Genomic DNA, 19,278 nt, shown 5'->3' with positions numbered 1-19,278 from the left:
TCGACCGTGTAATGTTAGTTTATTGACAGTGTAATGTTAGTTTGTTGACAGTGTAATGTTAGTTTGTTGACAGTGTAATGTTAGTTTGTTGACAGTGTAATGTTTGTTTGTTGACAGTGTAATGTTTGTTTGTTGACAGTGTAATGTTAGTTTGTTGACAGTTTAATGTTAGTTTGTTGACAGTGTAATGTTAGTGTGTTGACATTGTAATGTTAGTTTGTTGACTGTGTAATGTAATGTTAGTTTGTTGACCGTGTAATGTAATGTTAGTTTGTTGACCGTGTAATGTTAGTTTATTGACCTTGTAATGTTAGTTTGTTGACAGTGTAATGTTAGTTTATTGACAGTGTAATGTTAGTTTGTTGACAGTGTAATGTTAGTTTGTTGACAGTGTAATGGTAGTTTGTTGACAGTGTAATGGTAGTTTGTTGACAGTGTAATGGTAGTTTGTTGACAGTGTAATGGTAGTTTGTTGACAGTGTAATGGTAGTTTGTTGACAGTGTAATGTAATGTTAGTTTATTGACAGTGTAATGTAATGTTAGTTTATTGACCGTGTAATGTTAGTTTATTGACAGTGTAATGTTAGTTTGTTGACAGTTTAATGTTAGTTTGTTGACAGTGTAATGTTAGTGTGTTGACATTGTAATGTTAGTTTGTTGACTGTGTAATGTAATGTTAGTTTGTTGACCGTGTAATGTTAGTTTATTGACCGTGTAATGTTAGTTTGCTGACAGTGTAATGTTAGTTTGTTGACAGTGTAATGTTAGTTTGTTGACCGTGTAATGTAATGTTAGTTTGTTGACCATGTAATGTTAGTTTGTTGACCGTGTAATGTTAGTTTGTTGACCGTGTAATGTTAGTTTGTTGACAGTGTAATGTAATGTTAGTTTGCTGACAGTGTAATGTAATGTTAGTTTGCTGACAGTGTAATGTTAGTTTATTGACAGTGTAATGTTAGTTTATTGACAGTGTAATGTTAGTTTGTTGACAGTGTAATGTTAGTTTGTTGACAGTGTAATGTTAGTTTGTTGACAGTGTAATGTAATGTTAGTTTGTTGACAGTGTAATGTAATGTTAGTTTGCTGACAGTGTAATGTTAGTTTGTTGACAGTGTAATGTTAGTTTGTTGACAGTGTAATGTTAGTTTGTTGACAGTGTAATGTTAGTTTGTTGACAGTGTAATGTTAGTTTGACAGTGTAATGTTAGTTTGTTGACAGTGTAATGTTAGTTTGTTGACAGTGTAATGTTAGTTTGTTGACAGTATAATGTTAGTTTGTTGACAGTGTAATGTAATGTTAGTTTATCGACCGTGTAATGTTAGTTTATTGACAGTGTAATGTTAGTTTGTTGACAGTGTAATGTTAGTTTGTTGACAGTGTAATGTTAGTTTGTTGACAGTGTAATGTTAGTTTGTTGACAGTGTAATGTTAGTTTGTTGACAGTTTAATGTTAGTTTGTTGACAGTGTAATGTTAGTGTGTTGACATTGTAATGTCAGTTTGTTGACTGTGTAATGTAATGTTAGTTTGTTGACCGTGTAATGTAATGTTAGTTTGTTGACCGTGTAATGTTAGTTTATTGACCTTGTAATGTTAGTTTGTTGACAGTGTAATGTTAGTTTGTTGACAGTGTAATGTTAGTTTATTGACAGTGTAATGGTAGTTTGTTGACAGTGTAATGGTAGTTTGTTGACAGTGTAATGGTAGTTTGTTGACAGTGTAATGGTAGTTTGTTGACAGTGTAATGTTGTTAGTTTATTGACAGTGTAATGTAATGTTAGTTTATTGACCGTGTAATGTTAGTTTATTGACAGTGTAATGTTAGTTTGTTGACAGTTTAATGTTAGTTTGTTGACAGTGTAATGTTAGTGTGTTGACATTGTAATGTTAATTTGTTGACTGTGTAATGTTAGTTTGTTGACCGTGTAATGTAATGTTAGTTTGTTGACCGTGTAATGTTAGTTTATTGACCGTGTAATGTTAGTTTGCTGACAGTGTAATGTTAGTTTGTTGACAGTGTAATGTTAGTTTGTTGACAGTGTAATGTTAGTTTGTTGACAGTGTAATGTTAGTGTGTTGACAGTGTAATGTAATGTTAGTTTGTTGACCGTGTAATGTAATGTTAGTTTGTTGACCGTGTAATGTAATGTTAGTTTGTTGACCGTGTAATGGTAGTTTGTTGACCGTGTAATGGTAGTTTGTTGACAGTGTAATGGTAGTTTGTTGACAGTGTAATGGTAGTTTGTTGACAGTGTTATGGTAGTTTGTTGACAGTGTAATGGTAGTTTGTTGACAGTGTAATGTTAGTTTGTTGACAGTGTAATGTTAGTTTGTTGACAGTGTAATGTTAGTTTGTTGACAGTGTAATGTTAGTTTGTTGACAGTGTAATGTAATGTTAGTTTGTTGACAGTGTAATGTAATGTTAGTTTGCTGACAGTGTAATGTAATGTTAGTTTGCTGACAGTGTAATGTTAGTTTGTTGACAGTGTAATGTTAGTTTGTTGACAGTGTAATGTAATTTTAGTTTGTTGACAGTGTAATGTAATGTTAGTTTGTTGACAGTGTAATGTAATGTTAGTTTGCTGACAGTGTAATGTTAGTTTGTTGACAGTGTAATGTTAGTTTGTTGACAGTGTAATGTTAGTTTGTTGACAGTGTAATGTTAGTTTGTTGACAGTTTAATGTTAGTTTGTTGACCGTGTAATGTAATGTTAGTTTGTTGACCGTGTAATGTTAGTTTGCTGACAGTGTAATGTTAGTTTGCTGACAGTGTAATGTTAGTTTGTTGACAGTGTAATGTTAGTTTGTTGACAGTGTAATGTTAGTTTGTTGACAGTGTAATGTTAGTTTGTTGACAGTGTAATGTTAGTTTATTGACAGTGTAATGTTAGTTTGTTGACAGTGTAATGTAATGTTAGTTTGTTGACAGTGTAATGTAATGTTAGTTTGTTGACAGTGTAATGTAATGTTAGTTTATTGATAGTGTAATGTAATGTTAGTTTGTTGACAGTGTAATGTTAGTTTGACAGTGTAATGTTAGTTTGTTGACAGTGTAATGTAATGTTAGTTTGACAGTTTGACAGTGTAATGTTAGTTTGTTGACAGTGTAATGTTAGTTTGTTGACAGTGTAATGTTAGTTTATTGACAGTGTAAATTGTACACAGACCTTATATGAAACCCTAGAGATGAACAGTTTCTTCCAAGGCCTTTTATCCTCTGTAATCTCTGGATGCACATTGAGTTGGGGGCAGAGATTCACAGGACCATATCGCAAGTGAATGTTGGTGCCCATAATTATGTGTCATGCCTTTTGTGCGTAGTGTTTTGGTTATCAGTGCCATATTTTTGGGGGGGTTAACGGTAGGAAAGTAAGGTGGGTTTGAAAGTAGAGGTTTGGATTGCATTTCCTGTGTAGAACGGTCTAATTATATCCACGTCTGATTGGCGATGAGGAAGCTAGGACCAGACGGTAGGGTGGCAGTATAGGATGTGGGAAGGAAGGATGTTGTCCAGGAAGCTTCCTCTCTGTGACTCGGAGAGTGTAGAGGAGAAACAGGAGCTGGGGTGGGGGGGGGAGGGTTGCTGGGTAGGGGAGCTGGGGGGGGGAGTAGGGCTGGGGGGGGTGGGCTGGGGGGGGTAGGGGTGGGAGCTGGGGGGGGAGTAGGGCTGGGGGGAGAGGTTTGGGGGAAGCTGGGAGCTGGGGGGAGTAGGGCTGGGGGGGGCTGGGGGGGAGTAGGTCTACAGCTGTGTCCCTGTCATTACTGCCACATCTGGCCCAGTTAGCAGGAACTGAGAGCTGATAACCCCTCCCTGACTGAATACTGTAGATTTAACTAGGAGGGGAGTGGTACCTACAGTATTCAGTCAGGGAGGGGGTTAACTAGCCCCGGTGGAATGCTCTTCCACGAGGAGGGGAGTGGCCTGCTGTCCCCTCCCTTCTAGTGTCTCTCCCTTTCAATCTCAATCTCTCTCTGCCTCCTCCCCTCCCAAACCCGTCTGTCTCTCTCTCTCTCTCTGCCTCCTCCCCTCCCAAACCCGTCTGTCTCTCTCTCTCTCTCTGCCTCCTCCCCTCCCAAACCCGTCTGTCTCTCTCTCTCACGCCTGCCTCCTCCCCTCCCAAACCCCGTCTGTCTCTCTCTCTCTCTGCCTCCTCCCCTCCCAAACCCGTCTGTCTCTCTCTCTCTCGCCCTGCCTCCTCCCCTCCTGTCTCTCTCTCTCTCTCTCTCTTCTCGCCCTGCCTCCTCCCCTCCTGTCTCTCTCTCTCTCTCTCTCTCGCCCTGCCTCCTCCCCTCCTGTCTCTCTCTCTCTCTCTCTCGCCCTGCCTCCTCCCCTCCTGTCTCTCTCTCTCTCTCTCTCTCCGCCCTGCCTCCTCCCCTCCTGTCTCTCTCTCTCTCTCTCTCGCCCTGCCTCCTCCCCTCCTGTCTCTCTCTCTCTCTCTGCCCTGCCTCCTCCCCTCCTGTCTCTCTCTCTCTCTCTCTCTCTCTCGCCCTGCCTCCTCCCCTCCTGTCTCTCTCTCTCTCTCTCTCTCGCCCTGCCTCCTCCCCTCCTGTCTCTCTCTCTCTCTCTCTCGCCCTGCCTCCTCCCCTCCTGTCTCTCTCTCTCTCTCTCGCCCCTGCCTCCTCCCCTCCTGTCTCTCTCTCTCTCTCTCTCTCGCCCTGCCTCCTCCCCTCCTGTCTCTCTCTCTCTCTCTCTCTCTCCGCCCTGCCTCCTCCCCTCCTGTCTCTCTCTCTCTCTCTCGCCCCTGCCTCCTCCCCTCCTGTCTCTCTCTCTCTCTCTCTCTCTCGCCCTGCCTCCTCCCCTCCTGTCTCTCTCTCTCTCTCTCGCCCCTGCCTCCTCCCCTCCTGTCTCTCTCTCTCTCTCTCGCCCTGCCTCCTCCCCTCCTGTCTCTCTCTCTCTCTCTCTCTCTCTCGCCCTGCCTCCTCCCCCTCCTGTCTCTCTCTCTCTCTCTCTCGCCCTGCCTCCTCCCCTCCTGTCTCTCTCTCTCTCTCTCTCGCCCTGCCTCCTCCCCTCCTGTCTCTCTCTCTCTCTCTCTCTCTCGCCCTGCCTCCTCCCCTCCTGTCTCTCTCTCTCTCTCTCTCTCGCCCCTGCCTCCTCCCCTCCTGTCTCTCTCTCTCTCTCTCTCGCCCTGCCTCCTCCCCTCCTGTCTCTCTCTCTCTCTCTCTCTCTCTCTCTGCCCTGCCTCCTTGCCCTGCCTCCTGTCTCTCTCTCTCTCTCTCTCGCCCTGCCTCCTCGCCCTCCCCTCCTGTCTCTCTCCTGGCTCCTCTCTTAGTAGTCAGTGAGAAGCCAGAGATCCAGAACACCGACAGGATGTTAGCTGTGGGACTAACAACACAACACTGACTCTTTGCAGTAGCAGCACGGTCATATTGTTTTCCCGCGGGGCTCTCTGCAGTGACAGTCAGGGAGAATAGCCAGAAAAGTAGCTATCGCTCTGTGACAGTAGCTGAAACTAGCAGAGCCAAGAGGACTTAACCCAGAGAGAGGAAGAGTAGCAGGGAGAGTAGCTAACAGCTAACAGTGAGAGTAGCTAATAGGGAGAACAGCTAGCAGGGAGAGTAGCTAACAGCTAGCAGGGAGAGTAGCTAACAGCTAACAGTGAGAGTAGCTAATAGGGAGAATAGCTAGCAGGGAGAGTAGCTAACAGCTAGCAGGGAGAGTAGCTAACAGCTAGGAGCTCTGCAGCAAACAGCTGGGCATAAACGGACTGCATCCAGACCTTATCAAGAAGGACTAACTATCCTACAGGAACTAACCTCCATCCCTCTCTCTGCCGGGCCGTGCCGTGCGGGCCGGGCCGTGCGCCGTGTGTCATGTCCTGCAGGTGTTCCTGAAGGAAGAGCTGGAACTCAGGCTGGAGAAGGAGAGGGAAGAGGTGCGGAGACAGGCGGGAATGGTGATCCGGGCACACATACTCAGCTATGTGGCAAGGTGGGTACTGCTGGGGAGAGGGCTGGGAGGGAGTGACTGGGGGGGCTAGGGCGGAGTGACTGGGAGTGACTGGGGGGGGGTGGGAGGGAGGGAGTGACTGGGGGCTGGGAGGGAGTGACTGGGGGGGCTAGGGGGGAGTGACTGGGAGTGACTGGGAGTGCTGGGAGGGGAGTGACTGGGGGGCTGGGAGGGAGTGACTGGGGGGCTGGGAGGGGAGTGATTGGGGGGCTAGGGGGAGTGACTGGGAGTGACTGGGAGTGCTGGGAGGGGAGTGACTGGGGGGCTGGGAGGGAGTGACTGGGGGTGGGAGGGAGTGACTGGGAGTGCTGGGAGGGGAGTGACTGGGGGTGACGGAGTGACTGGGCAGGGGAGTGACGGAGTGACTGGGGGGGTGGGAGGGAGTGACTGGGGGGCTGGGAGGGGAGTGACTGGGGGGGCTGGGAGGGAGTGACTGGGGGGGCTAGGGGGGAGTGACTGAGAGTGACTGGGGGGGTGGGAGGGAGTGACTGGGAGTGCTGGGAGGGGAGTGACTGGGGGGCTGGGAGGGGAGTGACTGGGGGGGCTGGGAGGGGAGTGACTGGGGGGCTGGGAGGGGAGTGACTGGGGGGGCTGGGAGGGAGTGACTGGGAGTGACTGGGGGGGTGGGAGGGAGTGACTGGGGGGCTGGGAGGGAGTGACTGGGGGGATGGGAGGGAGTGACTGGGGTGGCTGGGAGGGGAGTGACTGGGGTGGCTGGGAGGGAGTGACTGGGGGGCTGGGAGGGAGTGACTGTGGGGGCTGGGAGGGAGTGACTGGGGTGGCTGGGAGGGAGTGACTGGGGTGGCTGAGAGGGCTGGGAGGGAGTGACTGGGGGGATGGGAGGGAGTGACTGGGGGGACTGGGAGGGAGTGACTGGGGGGGATGGGAGGGAGTGACTGGGGGGGCTGGGAGGGAGTGGCTGGGAGGGCTGGGAGGGAGTGGCTGGGAGGGCTGGGGGGGATGGGAGGGAGTGACTGGGGGGCTGGGAGGGAGTGACTGGGGTGGCTGGGAGGGAGTGACTGGGGGGGATGGGAGGGAGTGACTGGGGGGGATGGGAGGGAGTGACTGTGAGCGCTGGGGGGAGTGACTGTTTATACCGATTTATTCTGTGAGGGGCGTGACACTGTTGTTGAAAGACGAACACTGAGGGACAGTCTGATCATGTGTTTCTAAATGGTAGTCAGCGGACAGTCAGAGCGAAAACAAACACTGTAGGGACAGTGCCATTAATGCCGTTAAACTGTAAAGGTAATGCCATTAATGCCGTTAAACTGTAAAGATAATGCCATTAAACTGTAAATAGAATGCCATTAATGCCGTTAAGCTGTAAAGATAATGCCATTAATGCCGTTAAACTGTAAATATAATGCCATTAATGCCGTTAAGCTGTAAAGATAATGCCATTAATGCCGTTAAACTGTAAAGATAATGCCATTTTGAAGCACACCAATTATCAGACAGTCCCTCAAGAATTATAAGATATAGTCACTCACTACGCATTGTGTTTCTGTGTTTCCCCCTCCTGTAGGAAGCGCTATAAGAAGGTGCTGGCCAGCACCGTCACTATCCAGAAGAACTACAGAGCTCACTTCTGGAGACGCCTGTTCCTTCGTCTCCGCGCCGCAGCTGTCATTCTACAGAAACGCCAGCGTGGTCGGCTGGCCCGAGGCCTCTATCGCCACCTCTCTGAGGAGAAGAAGAGGAAAGAGGAGGAGGAGGAGAGAAGGCAGGTAGAGGAGGAGGAGGAGAGGAGGAGGCTGGAGGAAGAGAAGAGACGAGAGGAGGAGGCGACACGGAGGGTGTTGGAGCTGGAGGAGGTGATGAGGAAGGAGGAGGAGAGACGGAGGATGTTGGAGTTGGAGGAGGTGATGAGGAAGGAGGAGGAGAGACTGAGGGTGTTGGAGTTGAGGAAGGAGGAGGAGAGATTGAGGGTGTTGGAGTTGGAGGAGGTGAGGAGGAGGAAGGAGGAGGAGAGACTGAGACTACAAAAGGAGCAGGAAGCAGCGAAGAGAAAGGAGGAGCTTTGCAACGGACAGCAAGTTGAAGACGCGGAGAGCGCTACAGCCAACAACAGGTAGCAGTGTGCCGTCTGTCATTCCAGTCTGTCTACAGCCCTCTGTCTTTACTCTTCATCTTCTAATCATCTTCCTCTTCTTCTCTCCACTTAGGAACTCCCTGGGGATGGATTCCCCTGCTCCCCATAAGGAGGTGTCCCTGCACCCCCACACGTCCGAGGAGGAGTCCCGTCAGATGGAGGAGATCTACCGGCTGGAGAAGGAGATTGAGAGGCTGCAGCGCCAGAAGGAGGACGGGGTGTCCATGTTAGGGGACGGTCTGGGAGGGAGCAGGGAGGAACTCCGACAGAGGAGAGACGCGGAGATCTACCGGCTGGAGAAGGAGGCGTCGCGCGTGGCCACTGAGTTCCTGGATCTCCTGGACTTTGGGGGTCTGGAACAGAGTCTGTCCAGCGAGGAGAACCTCAACGACCCCTCGGAGAGCACCGCTCCCCTGGCCCCGGTCGAGGAAGAGGAGGTGGACGAGGGCTTCCATGCTGAGGAGGAGTGTCCCGGTAACTTCCCTCTCGCCGCGGAGTTTCCTCTGGACCAAGAGGTCTTCTCCACTCTCCCTCCATCTCCCGCTGCCTTCGCTGAGAGTCTGGTAGCACATGCCCTGGCCCTCTCACAGGCTCCGTGTTGCCCCCCTGTTTACTACCCCCTCACCTCTATTGCCCCTACACACCACCTTGCTCCTCCTCTCCCTGCCCTCACCAACGGACGTGGTAAGGCTCTCTGTCACCAACCCACCAGGAGAATAGAGGTGGCTCCAGAGATCGACAGTGTACCCAGAAGAGTGGACCTGGTACACGACAGACCCTGCGCCAGGGTAGACGTTACGCCAACTAGAAGAGACCTGGTACCCTCCAGATTCCCAGAGGCTGTGCCAGTCAGGAGAGTAGAGCTAGTGCCCACTGTGCCTGTCCCAGTGCCCACTGTGGTGAGAGAGGAGGCGTCATTCAGCATCCTACCAGACACGGAGTCATACTGCGACCAGGAGGAGTTTGAGGAGGTGCAGGGGAGTACAGGCTCGGGAGACGGAGCCAGTATGACGGACGGACATGCTACTGATGGGGACGTGTTGAGGAAATCATCCTGTACTCAGAACAGCCTGGACTCCTTCAGAGGCAGCTCAGACTCTGTGAGTCGCATGTTTACATACCTGTACTGCATATATAACCTGTACTGCATTTATATACCTGTACTGCATTTATATACCTGTACTAAATATATATATATATACCTGTACTACATTTATATACCTGTACTACATATATATATATATATATACCTGTACTGCATTTATATACCTGTACTGCATTTATATACCTGTACTGCATTTATATACCTGTACTGCATTTATATACCTGTACCGCATTTATATACCTGTACTACATTTATATACCTGTACCACATTTATATACCTGTACCACATTTATATACCTGTACCGCATTTATATACCTGTACCACATTTATATACCTGTACCGCATTTATATACCTGTACCGCATTTATATACCTGTACCGCATTTATATACCTGTACTGCATTTATATACCTGTACCGCATTTATATACCTGTACCGCATTTATATACCTGTACTGCATTTATATACCTGTACTACATTTATATACCTGTACTACATTTATATACCTGTACTGCATTTATATATACCTGTACTACATTTATATACCTGTACTACATTTATATATATATACCTGTACTACATATATATATACCTGTACTGCATTTATATACCTGTACTACATATATATATATATATACCTGTACTACATATATATATACCTGTACTGCGTTTATATGTTAGTCATTTAGCATCCGCTTTTTTCAAGATCTGAAGATCAAGAACTGTACCAACTACACACTACTATTCCAACTATGTAGTACACACTACTGTACCAAGTACACACTACTCTCCTTTATCTAACCACATTGTCCGATTTCAAAAAGGCTTTACAGCGAAAGCAAAACATTAGATTATGTCAGGAGAGTACCCAGCCAGAAATAATCAGACACCCATTTTTCAAGCTAGCATATAATGTCACATAAATCCAAACCACAGCTAAATGCAGCACTAACCTTTGATGATCTTCATCAGATGACACTCCTAGGACATTATGTTATACAATACATGCATGTTTTGTTCAATCAAGTTCATATTTATATCAAAAAACAGCTTTTTACATTAGCATGTTTTGTTCAGAACTAGCATACCCACCGAAAACTTCCGGTGAATTTACAAAATTACTCACGATAAACGTTCACAAAAAACATAACAATTATTTTAAGAATTATAGATACAGAACTCCTTTATGCAATCGCGGTGTCCGATTTTAAAATAGCTTTTCGGTGAAAGCACATTTTGCAATATTCTGAGTAGATAGCCCAGCCATCACGGCTAGCTATTTTGACACCCACCAAGTTTGGCACTCACCAAACTCAGATTTACTATAAGAAAAATTGGATTACCTTTGCTGTTCTTCGTCAGAATGCGCTCCCAGGACTTCTACTTCAACAACAAATGTTGTTTTGGTTCCAAATAATCCATAGTTATATCCAAATAGCTCCGTTTTGTTCGTGCGTTCAAGTCACTATCCGAAAGGTGACGCACCGGCGCATTTCGTGACAAAGAATTTCAAAATATTCCATTACTGTACTTCGAAGCATGTCAAACACTGTTTAAAATCAATTTTTATGCGATTTTTCTCGTAAAATAGCGATAATATTCCAACCGGGCGACGACGTATTCGTTCAAAGAGAGAAAGAAAAAAATGGAGTAGTCACGTGCACGCGCCGCACCAGTGTCATTGTCTTCAGAAGGACCACTCTCCAAAACCCCTGCTGTTTGTTGCCCAGAGACTGCAGAGTTATCATTCCACGTTCTGGCGCCTTCCTAGAGCCAATGAAAGCCTTAGAAAATGTCACGTTACAGCACAGAGGCTGTATTTTCGATAGAGAGGCTAAAGAAGGACAAGAAATGGTCAGACAGGGCACTTCCCGTAAGAATCTTCTCAGGTTTTGGCCTGCCTTATGAGTTCTGTTATACTCACAGACACCATTCAAACAGTTTTAGAAACTTTAGAGTGTTTTCTATCCAAATCTACTAATTATATGCATATTCTAGTTACTGGGCAGGAGTAGTAACCAGATTAAATCGGGTACGTTTTTTATCCGGCCGTGAAAATACTGCCCCCTATCCCAAACACGTTAATAGATTATATTTATCAATTAACTAAAAGCAAAGGAAGTGGTACAGTGGTACAATGGATCGGATCCCAGCCGGCGACCCAAAACATAGCGCTGCGATGCCTTAGACCAGTGCCCCGAGTACTTAACAAAGAGCTGCAGTTAGTTTCAGAATGGGTGGCAAGGAATAAGTTACTCCTAAATATTTCAAAAATAAAAGCATTGTATTTGGGACAAAACATTCACTAAATCATGTAATAAATAATGTGTAAATTGAGCAAGTTGAGGAGACTAAACTGCTTGGAGTAACCCTGGATTGTAAACTGTCATGGTCAAAACATATTGATACAACAGTAGCTAAGATGGGGAGAAGTCTGTCTATAATAAAGCACTGCTCTGCCTTCTTAACAACACTATCAACAAGGCAGGTCCTACAGGCCCTAGTTTCTACCTTCTTAACAACACTATCAACAAGGCAGGTCCTACAGGCCCTAGTTTCTACCTTCTTAACAGCACTATCAACAAGGCAGGTCCTACAGGCCCTAGTTTCTACCTTCTTAACAACACTATCAACAAGGCAGGTCCTACAGGCCCTAGTTTCTACCTTCTTAACAACACTATCAACAAGGCAGGTCCTACAGGCCCTAGTTTCTACCTTCTTAACAACACTATCAACAAGGCAGGTCCTACAGGCCCTAGTTTTGTTGCACCTGGACTACTGTTCAGTCGTGTGGTCAGGTGCCACAAAGAGGGACTTAGGAAAATCATAATTGTCTCAGAACAGGGCAGCACGGCTGGCCCTTGGATGGACACAGAGAGCTAATATTAATAATATGCACGTCAATCTCTCCTGGCTCAAAGTGGAGGAGAGATTGACTTCGTCACTGCTTGTATTTATGAGAGGTACTGACATGTTGAATGCACTGAGCTGTTGCCTTGGCAGGAACTAATGGGGATCCCTAATAAACCCCAGGAAGAGTAGCTGCTGCCTTGGCAGGAACTAATGGGGATCCATAATAAACCCCAGGAAGAGTAGCTGCTGCCTTGGCAGGAACTAATGGGGATCCATAATAAACCCCAGGAAGAGTAGCTGCTGCCTTGGCAGGAACTAATGGGGATCCATAATAAACCAACAGCTTATTTTTATAGCAAAATTAGCAAGACGCACGGTCCCCAAGACAACACGGTGATTGAGAGCTTGAGAGCACTAATCAGCGTTTCCAGGGTGCTGACTCCTTCATGTCTCAAGTCAATGACTTCTCACATGAATCAAACTTGTTCCTTCTGGAATCTCAGGGTGCAGAGTTGAATGGGAAGATGTCCCCTATGTTACTAATGGACATAGGCCTTCCAGTCAAATACCTTTTGCTCTGTAATAATCTCTTGTGGACGGATGCACTCAACAGAAATCCAGCATCAGACGATATTATGATTTCTGTTCTGGGTGTCTGAGATACGGTGGCCCTCTGCACGCTCTGCACGGTGGCCCAGTTGGTTGAGCATGGTGCTTCCTACACCTGGATACTGGGATCTGAGCTGTCTGCTAAATGGCTATGTAATAATGAATCTCTCTGTGTGTTGTCTCAGTTTATAGACAGTGACACAAGCAACGATGACTATGTGGACACAGACGAGGAGGTGTCCAACGGGAGGGTGAATCTTCTGAACGGCTCTGGGCCTCCGTACTTCCACAGCTACCTCTACATGAAGGGTGAGCACTGAGTAACCTCGTCCCCGGGCTGGAATCGCAGGCGCATGGAGCCTGAGGTGGTGTGGTTAAAATAGAGACGGGAGAACGACGGCTACAGCTGTATTAGATTGGACTTTAGAAAATCACCAATCAGAAGAAATGGCTTCCCTGTGGCTAAGTTGGTAGAGCATGGTGTTTGCAACGCCAGGGTTGTGGGTTCGATTCCCACATGGGGCCAGTACGATAAAAAAAGGGGGGAAAAAAATGTATGAAATGTATGCATTCACTACTGTAAGTCGCTCTGGATAAGAGCGTCTGCTAAATGACTAAAATGTAAAATGTATTAGATTGGACTTTGGTGATTGTCTAATCAGAAGAAATGTTCAATGTAACTCCATGTTATTTTTAGAGAGCCCAGTTGATTCTAAGTTCGGACATATAAAGTTTATATGTGAAACCAATTTCTTACAATCATACTTTCCGATTTCCCGAACTCCCTCGTTTAGTCCATTACTTGCGCTGCTCGCCCTTTGAAATCCACAAAGAGGGTGGAGGTGCTAGATGGTGATGGACTGATGGATCAGCCAATTAAAACCAGCAGCTGTTTTCGTTGCTCCTGCCATATATTGCCATTCAAGTCCCGTTGTTCTGAGGCGCTCTGAAATGCTCTGAAACCAGACGTCTGGACAGAGTTCTGAGGCGCTCTGAAACCAGACGTCTGGACAGAGAGAGTTCTGAGGGGCTCTGAAACCAGACGTCTGGACAGAGAGACAGTTCTGAGGGGCTCTGAAACCAGACGTCTGGACAGAGAGACAGTTCTGAGGGGCTCTGAAACCAGACGTCTGGACAGAGAGAGAGTTCTGAGGGGCTCTGAAACCAGACGTCTGGACAGAGTTCTGAGGGGCTCTGAAACCAGACGTCTGGACAAAGAGAGAGTTCTGAGGCGCTCTGAAACCAGACGTCTGGACAGAGAGAGAGTTCTGAGGGGCTCTGAAACCAGACGTCTGGACAAAGAGAGAGTTCTGAGGCGCTCTGAAACCAGACGTCTGGACAGAGAGAGAGTTCTGAGGCGCTCTGAAACCAGACGTCTGGACAGAGTTCTGAGGGGCTCTGAAACCAGACGTCTGGACAGAGGGACAGTCAGCTGGTGGACCACTGGCCAACAGGCATGTAGGGGTTTCATGTTGCACTGAAGACACTGTTGTAGTGTTGTGGTCCTCTGGCTGGTACACCAACAGAGCCTGGAAACAACAAGTTAGTAGACCAGTAAGTCCTCTGGCTGGCTGGCTGGCTGGCTGGCTGGCTGGCTGGCTGGCTGGTACACTACCAGATACCAGTAAGTCCTCTGGCTGGCTAGCTGGCTGGCTGGTACACCACCAGATACCAGTAAGTCCTCTGGCTGGCTGGCTGGCCGGCTGGTACACCCCCAGATACCAGTAAGTCCTCTGGCTGGCTGGCTGGCTGGCTGGTACACCCCCAGATACCAGTAAGTCCTCTGGCTGGCTGGCTGGTACACCACCAGATACCAGTTAGTCCTCTGGCTGGCTGGCTGGCTGGCTGGCTGGTACACCCCCAGAGACCAGTAAGTCCTCTGGCTGGCTGGCTGGCTGGCTGGCTGGTACACCACCAGATACCAGTTAGTCCTCTGGCTGGCTGGCTTGTTGGCTGGTACACCACCAGATACCAGTAAGTCCGCTGGCTGGCTGGCTGGTGTACACCACCAGATACCAGTTAGTCCTCTGGCTGGCTGGCTTGTTGGCTGGTACACCACCAGATACCAGTAAGTCCTCTGGCTGGCTGGCTGGTACACCACCAGATACCAGTTAGTCCTCTGGCTGGCTGGCTGGCTGGCTGGTACACCCCCAGAGACCAGTAAGTCCTCTGGCTGGCTGGCTGGCTGGCGGGTACACCACCAGATACCAGTTAGTCCTCTGGCTGGCTGGCTTGTTGGCTGGTACACCACCAGATACCAGTAAGTCCGCTGGCTGGCTGGCTGGCTGGTACACCACCAGATACCAGTAAGTCCGCTGGCTGGCTGGCTGGCTGGTACACCCCCAGATACCAGTTAGTCCTTTGGCTGGCTGGCTGGCTGGCTGGCTGGCTGGTACACCACCATAGAGTGGTATCTTGTGTTATCGCCTATGAAACCTCTCCCTTTTAACAATCTACATTCTGCAACGACTGCAACATTTACTGTCATTAATCGTCGTCGTCTGTCTTTCTCTCCACGGCTCTCTGTAAAACCAGTGTAAAACACTTAGTATTAACTGCTGTTAAAAGGGATTTCTAAAGACGCTAGCTGGTTGATAAACCCCCTCCCCCTCACTCACACACCTGCGTTCTCCAGGTGGACTGATGATCCCGTGGCGACGGAGGTGGTGTGTATTGAAGGACGACACCTTCATGTGGTTCAGGGCTAAGCAGGACAGTCTGAAGAGTGGCTGGCTGTATAAGAAGGGCGGTGGGATGTCCACTCTGTCCAGAAGGAACTGGAAGCAGCGTTGGTTCGTACTGAGGGACGATAAACTCATGTACTTTGAGAACGACAGCGAGGAGAAGCTGAAGGGGACCATCGACATCCGCGCCGCCAAGTAAGAATCTGATCCCATATCTGATCAAACTTGGCGTTGTTGGCTAACCTAACATTCACCTCCGAGGCTTCATTCACACAGGCGGACAGATTCTGATCGTTTTTCCCCACTAATTGGTATTTTGACAAATCACATCAGATCTTTTTCAGCTGGTCAAAAGAACAATTAGTGAAAAGATCAGAATTGGGCTGCCTGTGTAAACACAGCCATGTTCTTTCCAGTAACAGTTTCTCTTCTCGTGATTTTACTTTTTAGAACTCTGGCAAAAATTCATCTTATACATTATTAGATTAATACATTATTAGATTAATACATTACTAGATTAATACATTACTAGATTAATACATTATTACATTATTAGATGAATACATTATTAGATGCATACATTAGATGAATACATTACTAGATTAATACATTATTATATTAATACATTATTAGATTAATACATTACTAGATTAATACACTATTAGATGAATACATTATTAGATTAATACATTACTAGATGAATACATTATTAGATTAATACATTACTAGATTAATACATTACTAGATGAATACATTACTAGATGAATACATTATTACATTATTAGATTAATACATTACTAGATTAATACATTACTAGCTGAATAGATTACTAGATGAATACATTATTAGCTGAATTGGTATCCTATCCTGCTGTCCACAGGGACATAGTGGATAACCACGCCAAGGAGAACGCTTTGAACATCGTGACTGAAGAGAGAACCTACCACATCTACGCAGAGACTCCTGAAGACGCCAGGTGTGTTAAGACTCTAGCCCTCTGCTCTCCAGACTCTAGCCCTCTGCTCTCCAGACTCTAGCCCTCTGCTCTCCAGACTCTAGCCCTCTGCTCTCCAGACTCTAGCCCTCTGCTCTCCAGACTCTAGCCCTCTGCTCCAGACTCTAGCCCTCTGCTCCAGACTCTAGCCCTCTGCTCCAGACTCTAGCCCTCTGCTCTCCAGACTCTAGCCCTCTGCTCTCCAGACTCTAGCCCTCTGCTCTCCAGACTCTAGCCCTCTGCTCTCCAGACTCTAGCCCTCTGCTCCAGACTCTAGCCCTCTGCTCTCCAGACTCTAGCCCTCTGCTCTCCAGACTCTAGCCCTCTGCTCCAGACTCTAGCCCTCTGCTCTCCAGACTCTAGCCCTCTGCTCTCCAGACTCTAGCCCTCTGCTCTCCAGACTCTAGCCCTCTGCTCTCCAGACTCTAGCCCTCTGCTCTCCAGACTCTAGCCCTCTGCTCTCCAGACTCTAGCCCTCTGCTCTCCAGACTCTAGCCCTCTGCTCTCCAGACTCTAGCCCTCTGCTCTCCAGACTCTAGCCCTCTGCTCCAGACTCTAGCCCTCTGCTCTCCAGACTCTAGCCCTCTGCTCTCCAGACTCTAGCCCTCTGCTCTCCAGACTCTAGCCCTCTGCTCTCCAGACTCTAGCCCTCTGCTCTCCAGACTCTAGCCCTCTGCTCTCCAGACTCTAGCCCTCTGCTCTCCAGACTCTAGCCCTCTGCTCTCCAGACTCTAGCCCTCTGCTCTCCAGACTCTAGCCCTCTGCTCTCCAGACTCTAGTCTACAACACCATGGAACTATAGAATCAGACCGTAGTCTGTTAAACACATGACATTTACACAGAGTAGTAGTCTGATGGGTCATTTAGTAACAGCTGGTGTCTGATGGGTCTTTTAGTAACAGCTGGTGTCTGATGGGTCTGTTAGTAACAGCTGGTGTCTGATGGGTCTGTTAGTAACAGCTGGTGTCTGATGGGTCTGTTAGTAACAGCTGGTGTCTGATGGGTCTGTTAGTAACAGCTGGTGTCTGATGGGTCTGTTAGTAACAGCTGGTGTCTGATGGGTCTGTTAGTAACAGCTGGTGTCTGATGGGTCTGTTAGTAACAGCTGGTGTCTGATGGGTCTGTTAGTAACAGCTGGTGTCTGATGGGTCTGTTAGTAACAGCTGGTGTCTGATGGGTCTGTTAGTAACAGCTGGTGTCTGATGGGTCATTTAGTAACAGCTGGTGTCTGATGGGTCTGTTAGTAACAGCTGGTGTCTGATGGGTCATTTAGTAACAGCTGGTAGATGATGGACCTATGTATTTATGTATTTTTATAGATGTTGTATTAACCCCTAGTGGTCCACCAGTGTTGTATAGATGCTGTATTAACCCCTAGTGGTCCACCAGTGTTGTATAGATGCTGTATTAACCCCTAGTGGTCCACCAGTGTTGTATAGATGCTGTATTAACCCCTAGTGGTCCACCAGTGTTGTATAGATGCTGTATTAACCCCTAGTGGTCCACCAGTGTTGTATAGATGTTGTATTAACCCCTAGTGGTCCACCAGTGTTGTATAGATGCTGTATTAACCCCTAGTGGTCCACCAGTGTTGTATAGATGCTGTATTAACCCCTAGTGGTCCACCAGTGTTGTATAGATGCTGTATTAACCCCTAGTGGTCCACCAGTGTTGTATAGATGCTGTATTAACCCCTAGTGGTCCACCAGTGTTGTATAGATGCTGTATTAACCCCTATTGGTCCACCAGTGTTGTATAGATGCTGTATTAACCCCTAGTGGTCCACCAGTGTTGTATAGATGCTGTATTAACCCCTAGTGGTCCACCAGTGTTGTATAGATGCTGTATTAACCCCTAGTGGTCCACCAGTGTTGTATAGATGCTGTATTAACCCCTAGTGGTCCACCAGTGTTGTATAGATGCTGTATTAACCCCTAGTGGTCCACCAGTGTTGTATAGATGCTGTATTAACCCCTAGTGGTCCACCAGTGCATTGCTCTGTGGAATTCTTATGTCTCTCAACCATCACACTCTCTCTCTCCAGTGGTTGGTTCAACATGCTGAGTCGTGTCCACGGTGCCAATCCAGACCAGCTGATGGAGATGAGCCACGAGCAGGCCAACCCCAAGAACGCTGTGGTCAGAAACTACCCTTCCTCCATTACGTCTATCAATCTCTAGGAGTTACAGCCTTGACAATGTTCTGAACTTCAAATTTCACCACAGGGAACTGTGGATGTTGGATTGATCGACTCTGTGTGCGCCTCCGACAACCCTGACAGACCCAACTCGTTTGTCATCATCACTGCTAACCGTGTGATCCACTGCAACACTGAGATGCCTGAAGAGATGCACCACTGGATCGGCCTGCTGCAGAAACCGAAAGGAGACGCCAGGATAGACGGGCAGGAGTTCTTCGTCAGAGGTCAGTGATTTACAGTAACCTGTACGTCAAAGTTAATTTGTGGAATTTCTTTCCTTCTTAATGCGTTTTGAGCCCAATTGGTTGTGTTGTGACAAGGTAGAGGTGGTATACAGAAGATAGCTCTATTTGGTAAAAGACCCAAATCCACATTACGGCAAGAACAGCTCAAATAAGCAAAGAGAAATGATAGTCCATCATTACTTTAAGACATGAAGGTAGGTCAGTCAATCCGGAAAATGTCAAGTACTTTTTAAGTTTCTTCAAGTGCAGTCGCAAAAACCATCAAGCGCTATGATGAAACTGGCTCTCATGAGGATCACCACAGGAATGGAAGACCCAGAGTTTCCTCTGCTGCAGAGGATAAGTTCATTAGAGTTACCAGCCTCAGAAATCGGCAATTAACTTTACCTCAGATTGCAGCCCAAATAAATGCTTCACAGAGTTCAAGTAACAGACACATCTCAACATCAATTGTTCAGAGGAGACTGTGTGAATCAGGCCTTCATGGTCGAATTGCTGCAAAGAAAACACTACTAAAGGACACCAATAATAAGAAGAGACTTGA

General features: G+C 47.3%; 1 protein-coding gene across 1 annotated transcript in view; it reads left to right on the top strand.

Annotated features, from left to right (window-relative positions):
* myo10l3 (myosin X, like 3) overlaps positions 1–19,278 on the top strand; it is a 178,083-nt gene that overhangs the window by 121,713 nt on the left and 37,092 nt on the right. The window contains exons 21-28 of the mRNA XM_045704931.1: positions 5,825–5,931; positions 7,478–8,023; positions 8,118–9,144; positions 12,797–12,920; positions 15,247–15,490; positions 16,176–16,271; positions 18,334–18,427; positions 18,515–18,713. Coding sequence (XP_045560887.1) covers positions 5,825–5,931; positions 7,478–8,023; positions 8,118–9,144; positions 12,797–12,920; positions 15,247–15,490; positions 16,176–16,271; positions 18,334–18,427; positions 18,515–18,713 — 2,437 coding nt within the window. The remainder of the gene's footprint in view (positions 1–5,824; positions 5,932–7,477; positions 8,024–8,117; positions 9,145–12,796; positions 12,921–15,246; positions 15,491–16,175; positions 16,272–18,333; positions 18,428–18,514; positions 18,714–19,278) is intronic.

This window comes from Salmo salar, chromosome ssa21 (genome assembly GCF_905237065.1).
Source record: "Salmo salar chromosome ssa21, Ssal_v3.1, whole genome shotgun sequence".
Classification (NCBI taxonomy): Eukaryota; Metazoa; Chordata; class Actinopteri; order Salmoniformes; family Salmonidae; genus Salmo; species Salmo salar.
This window is presented reverse-complemented; position numbering and strand designations above follow the sequence as displayed.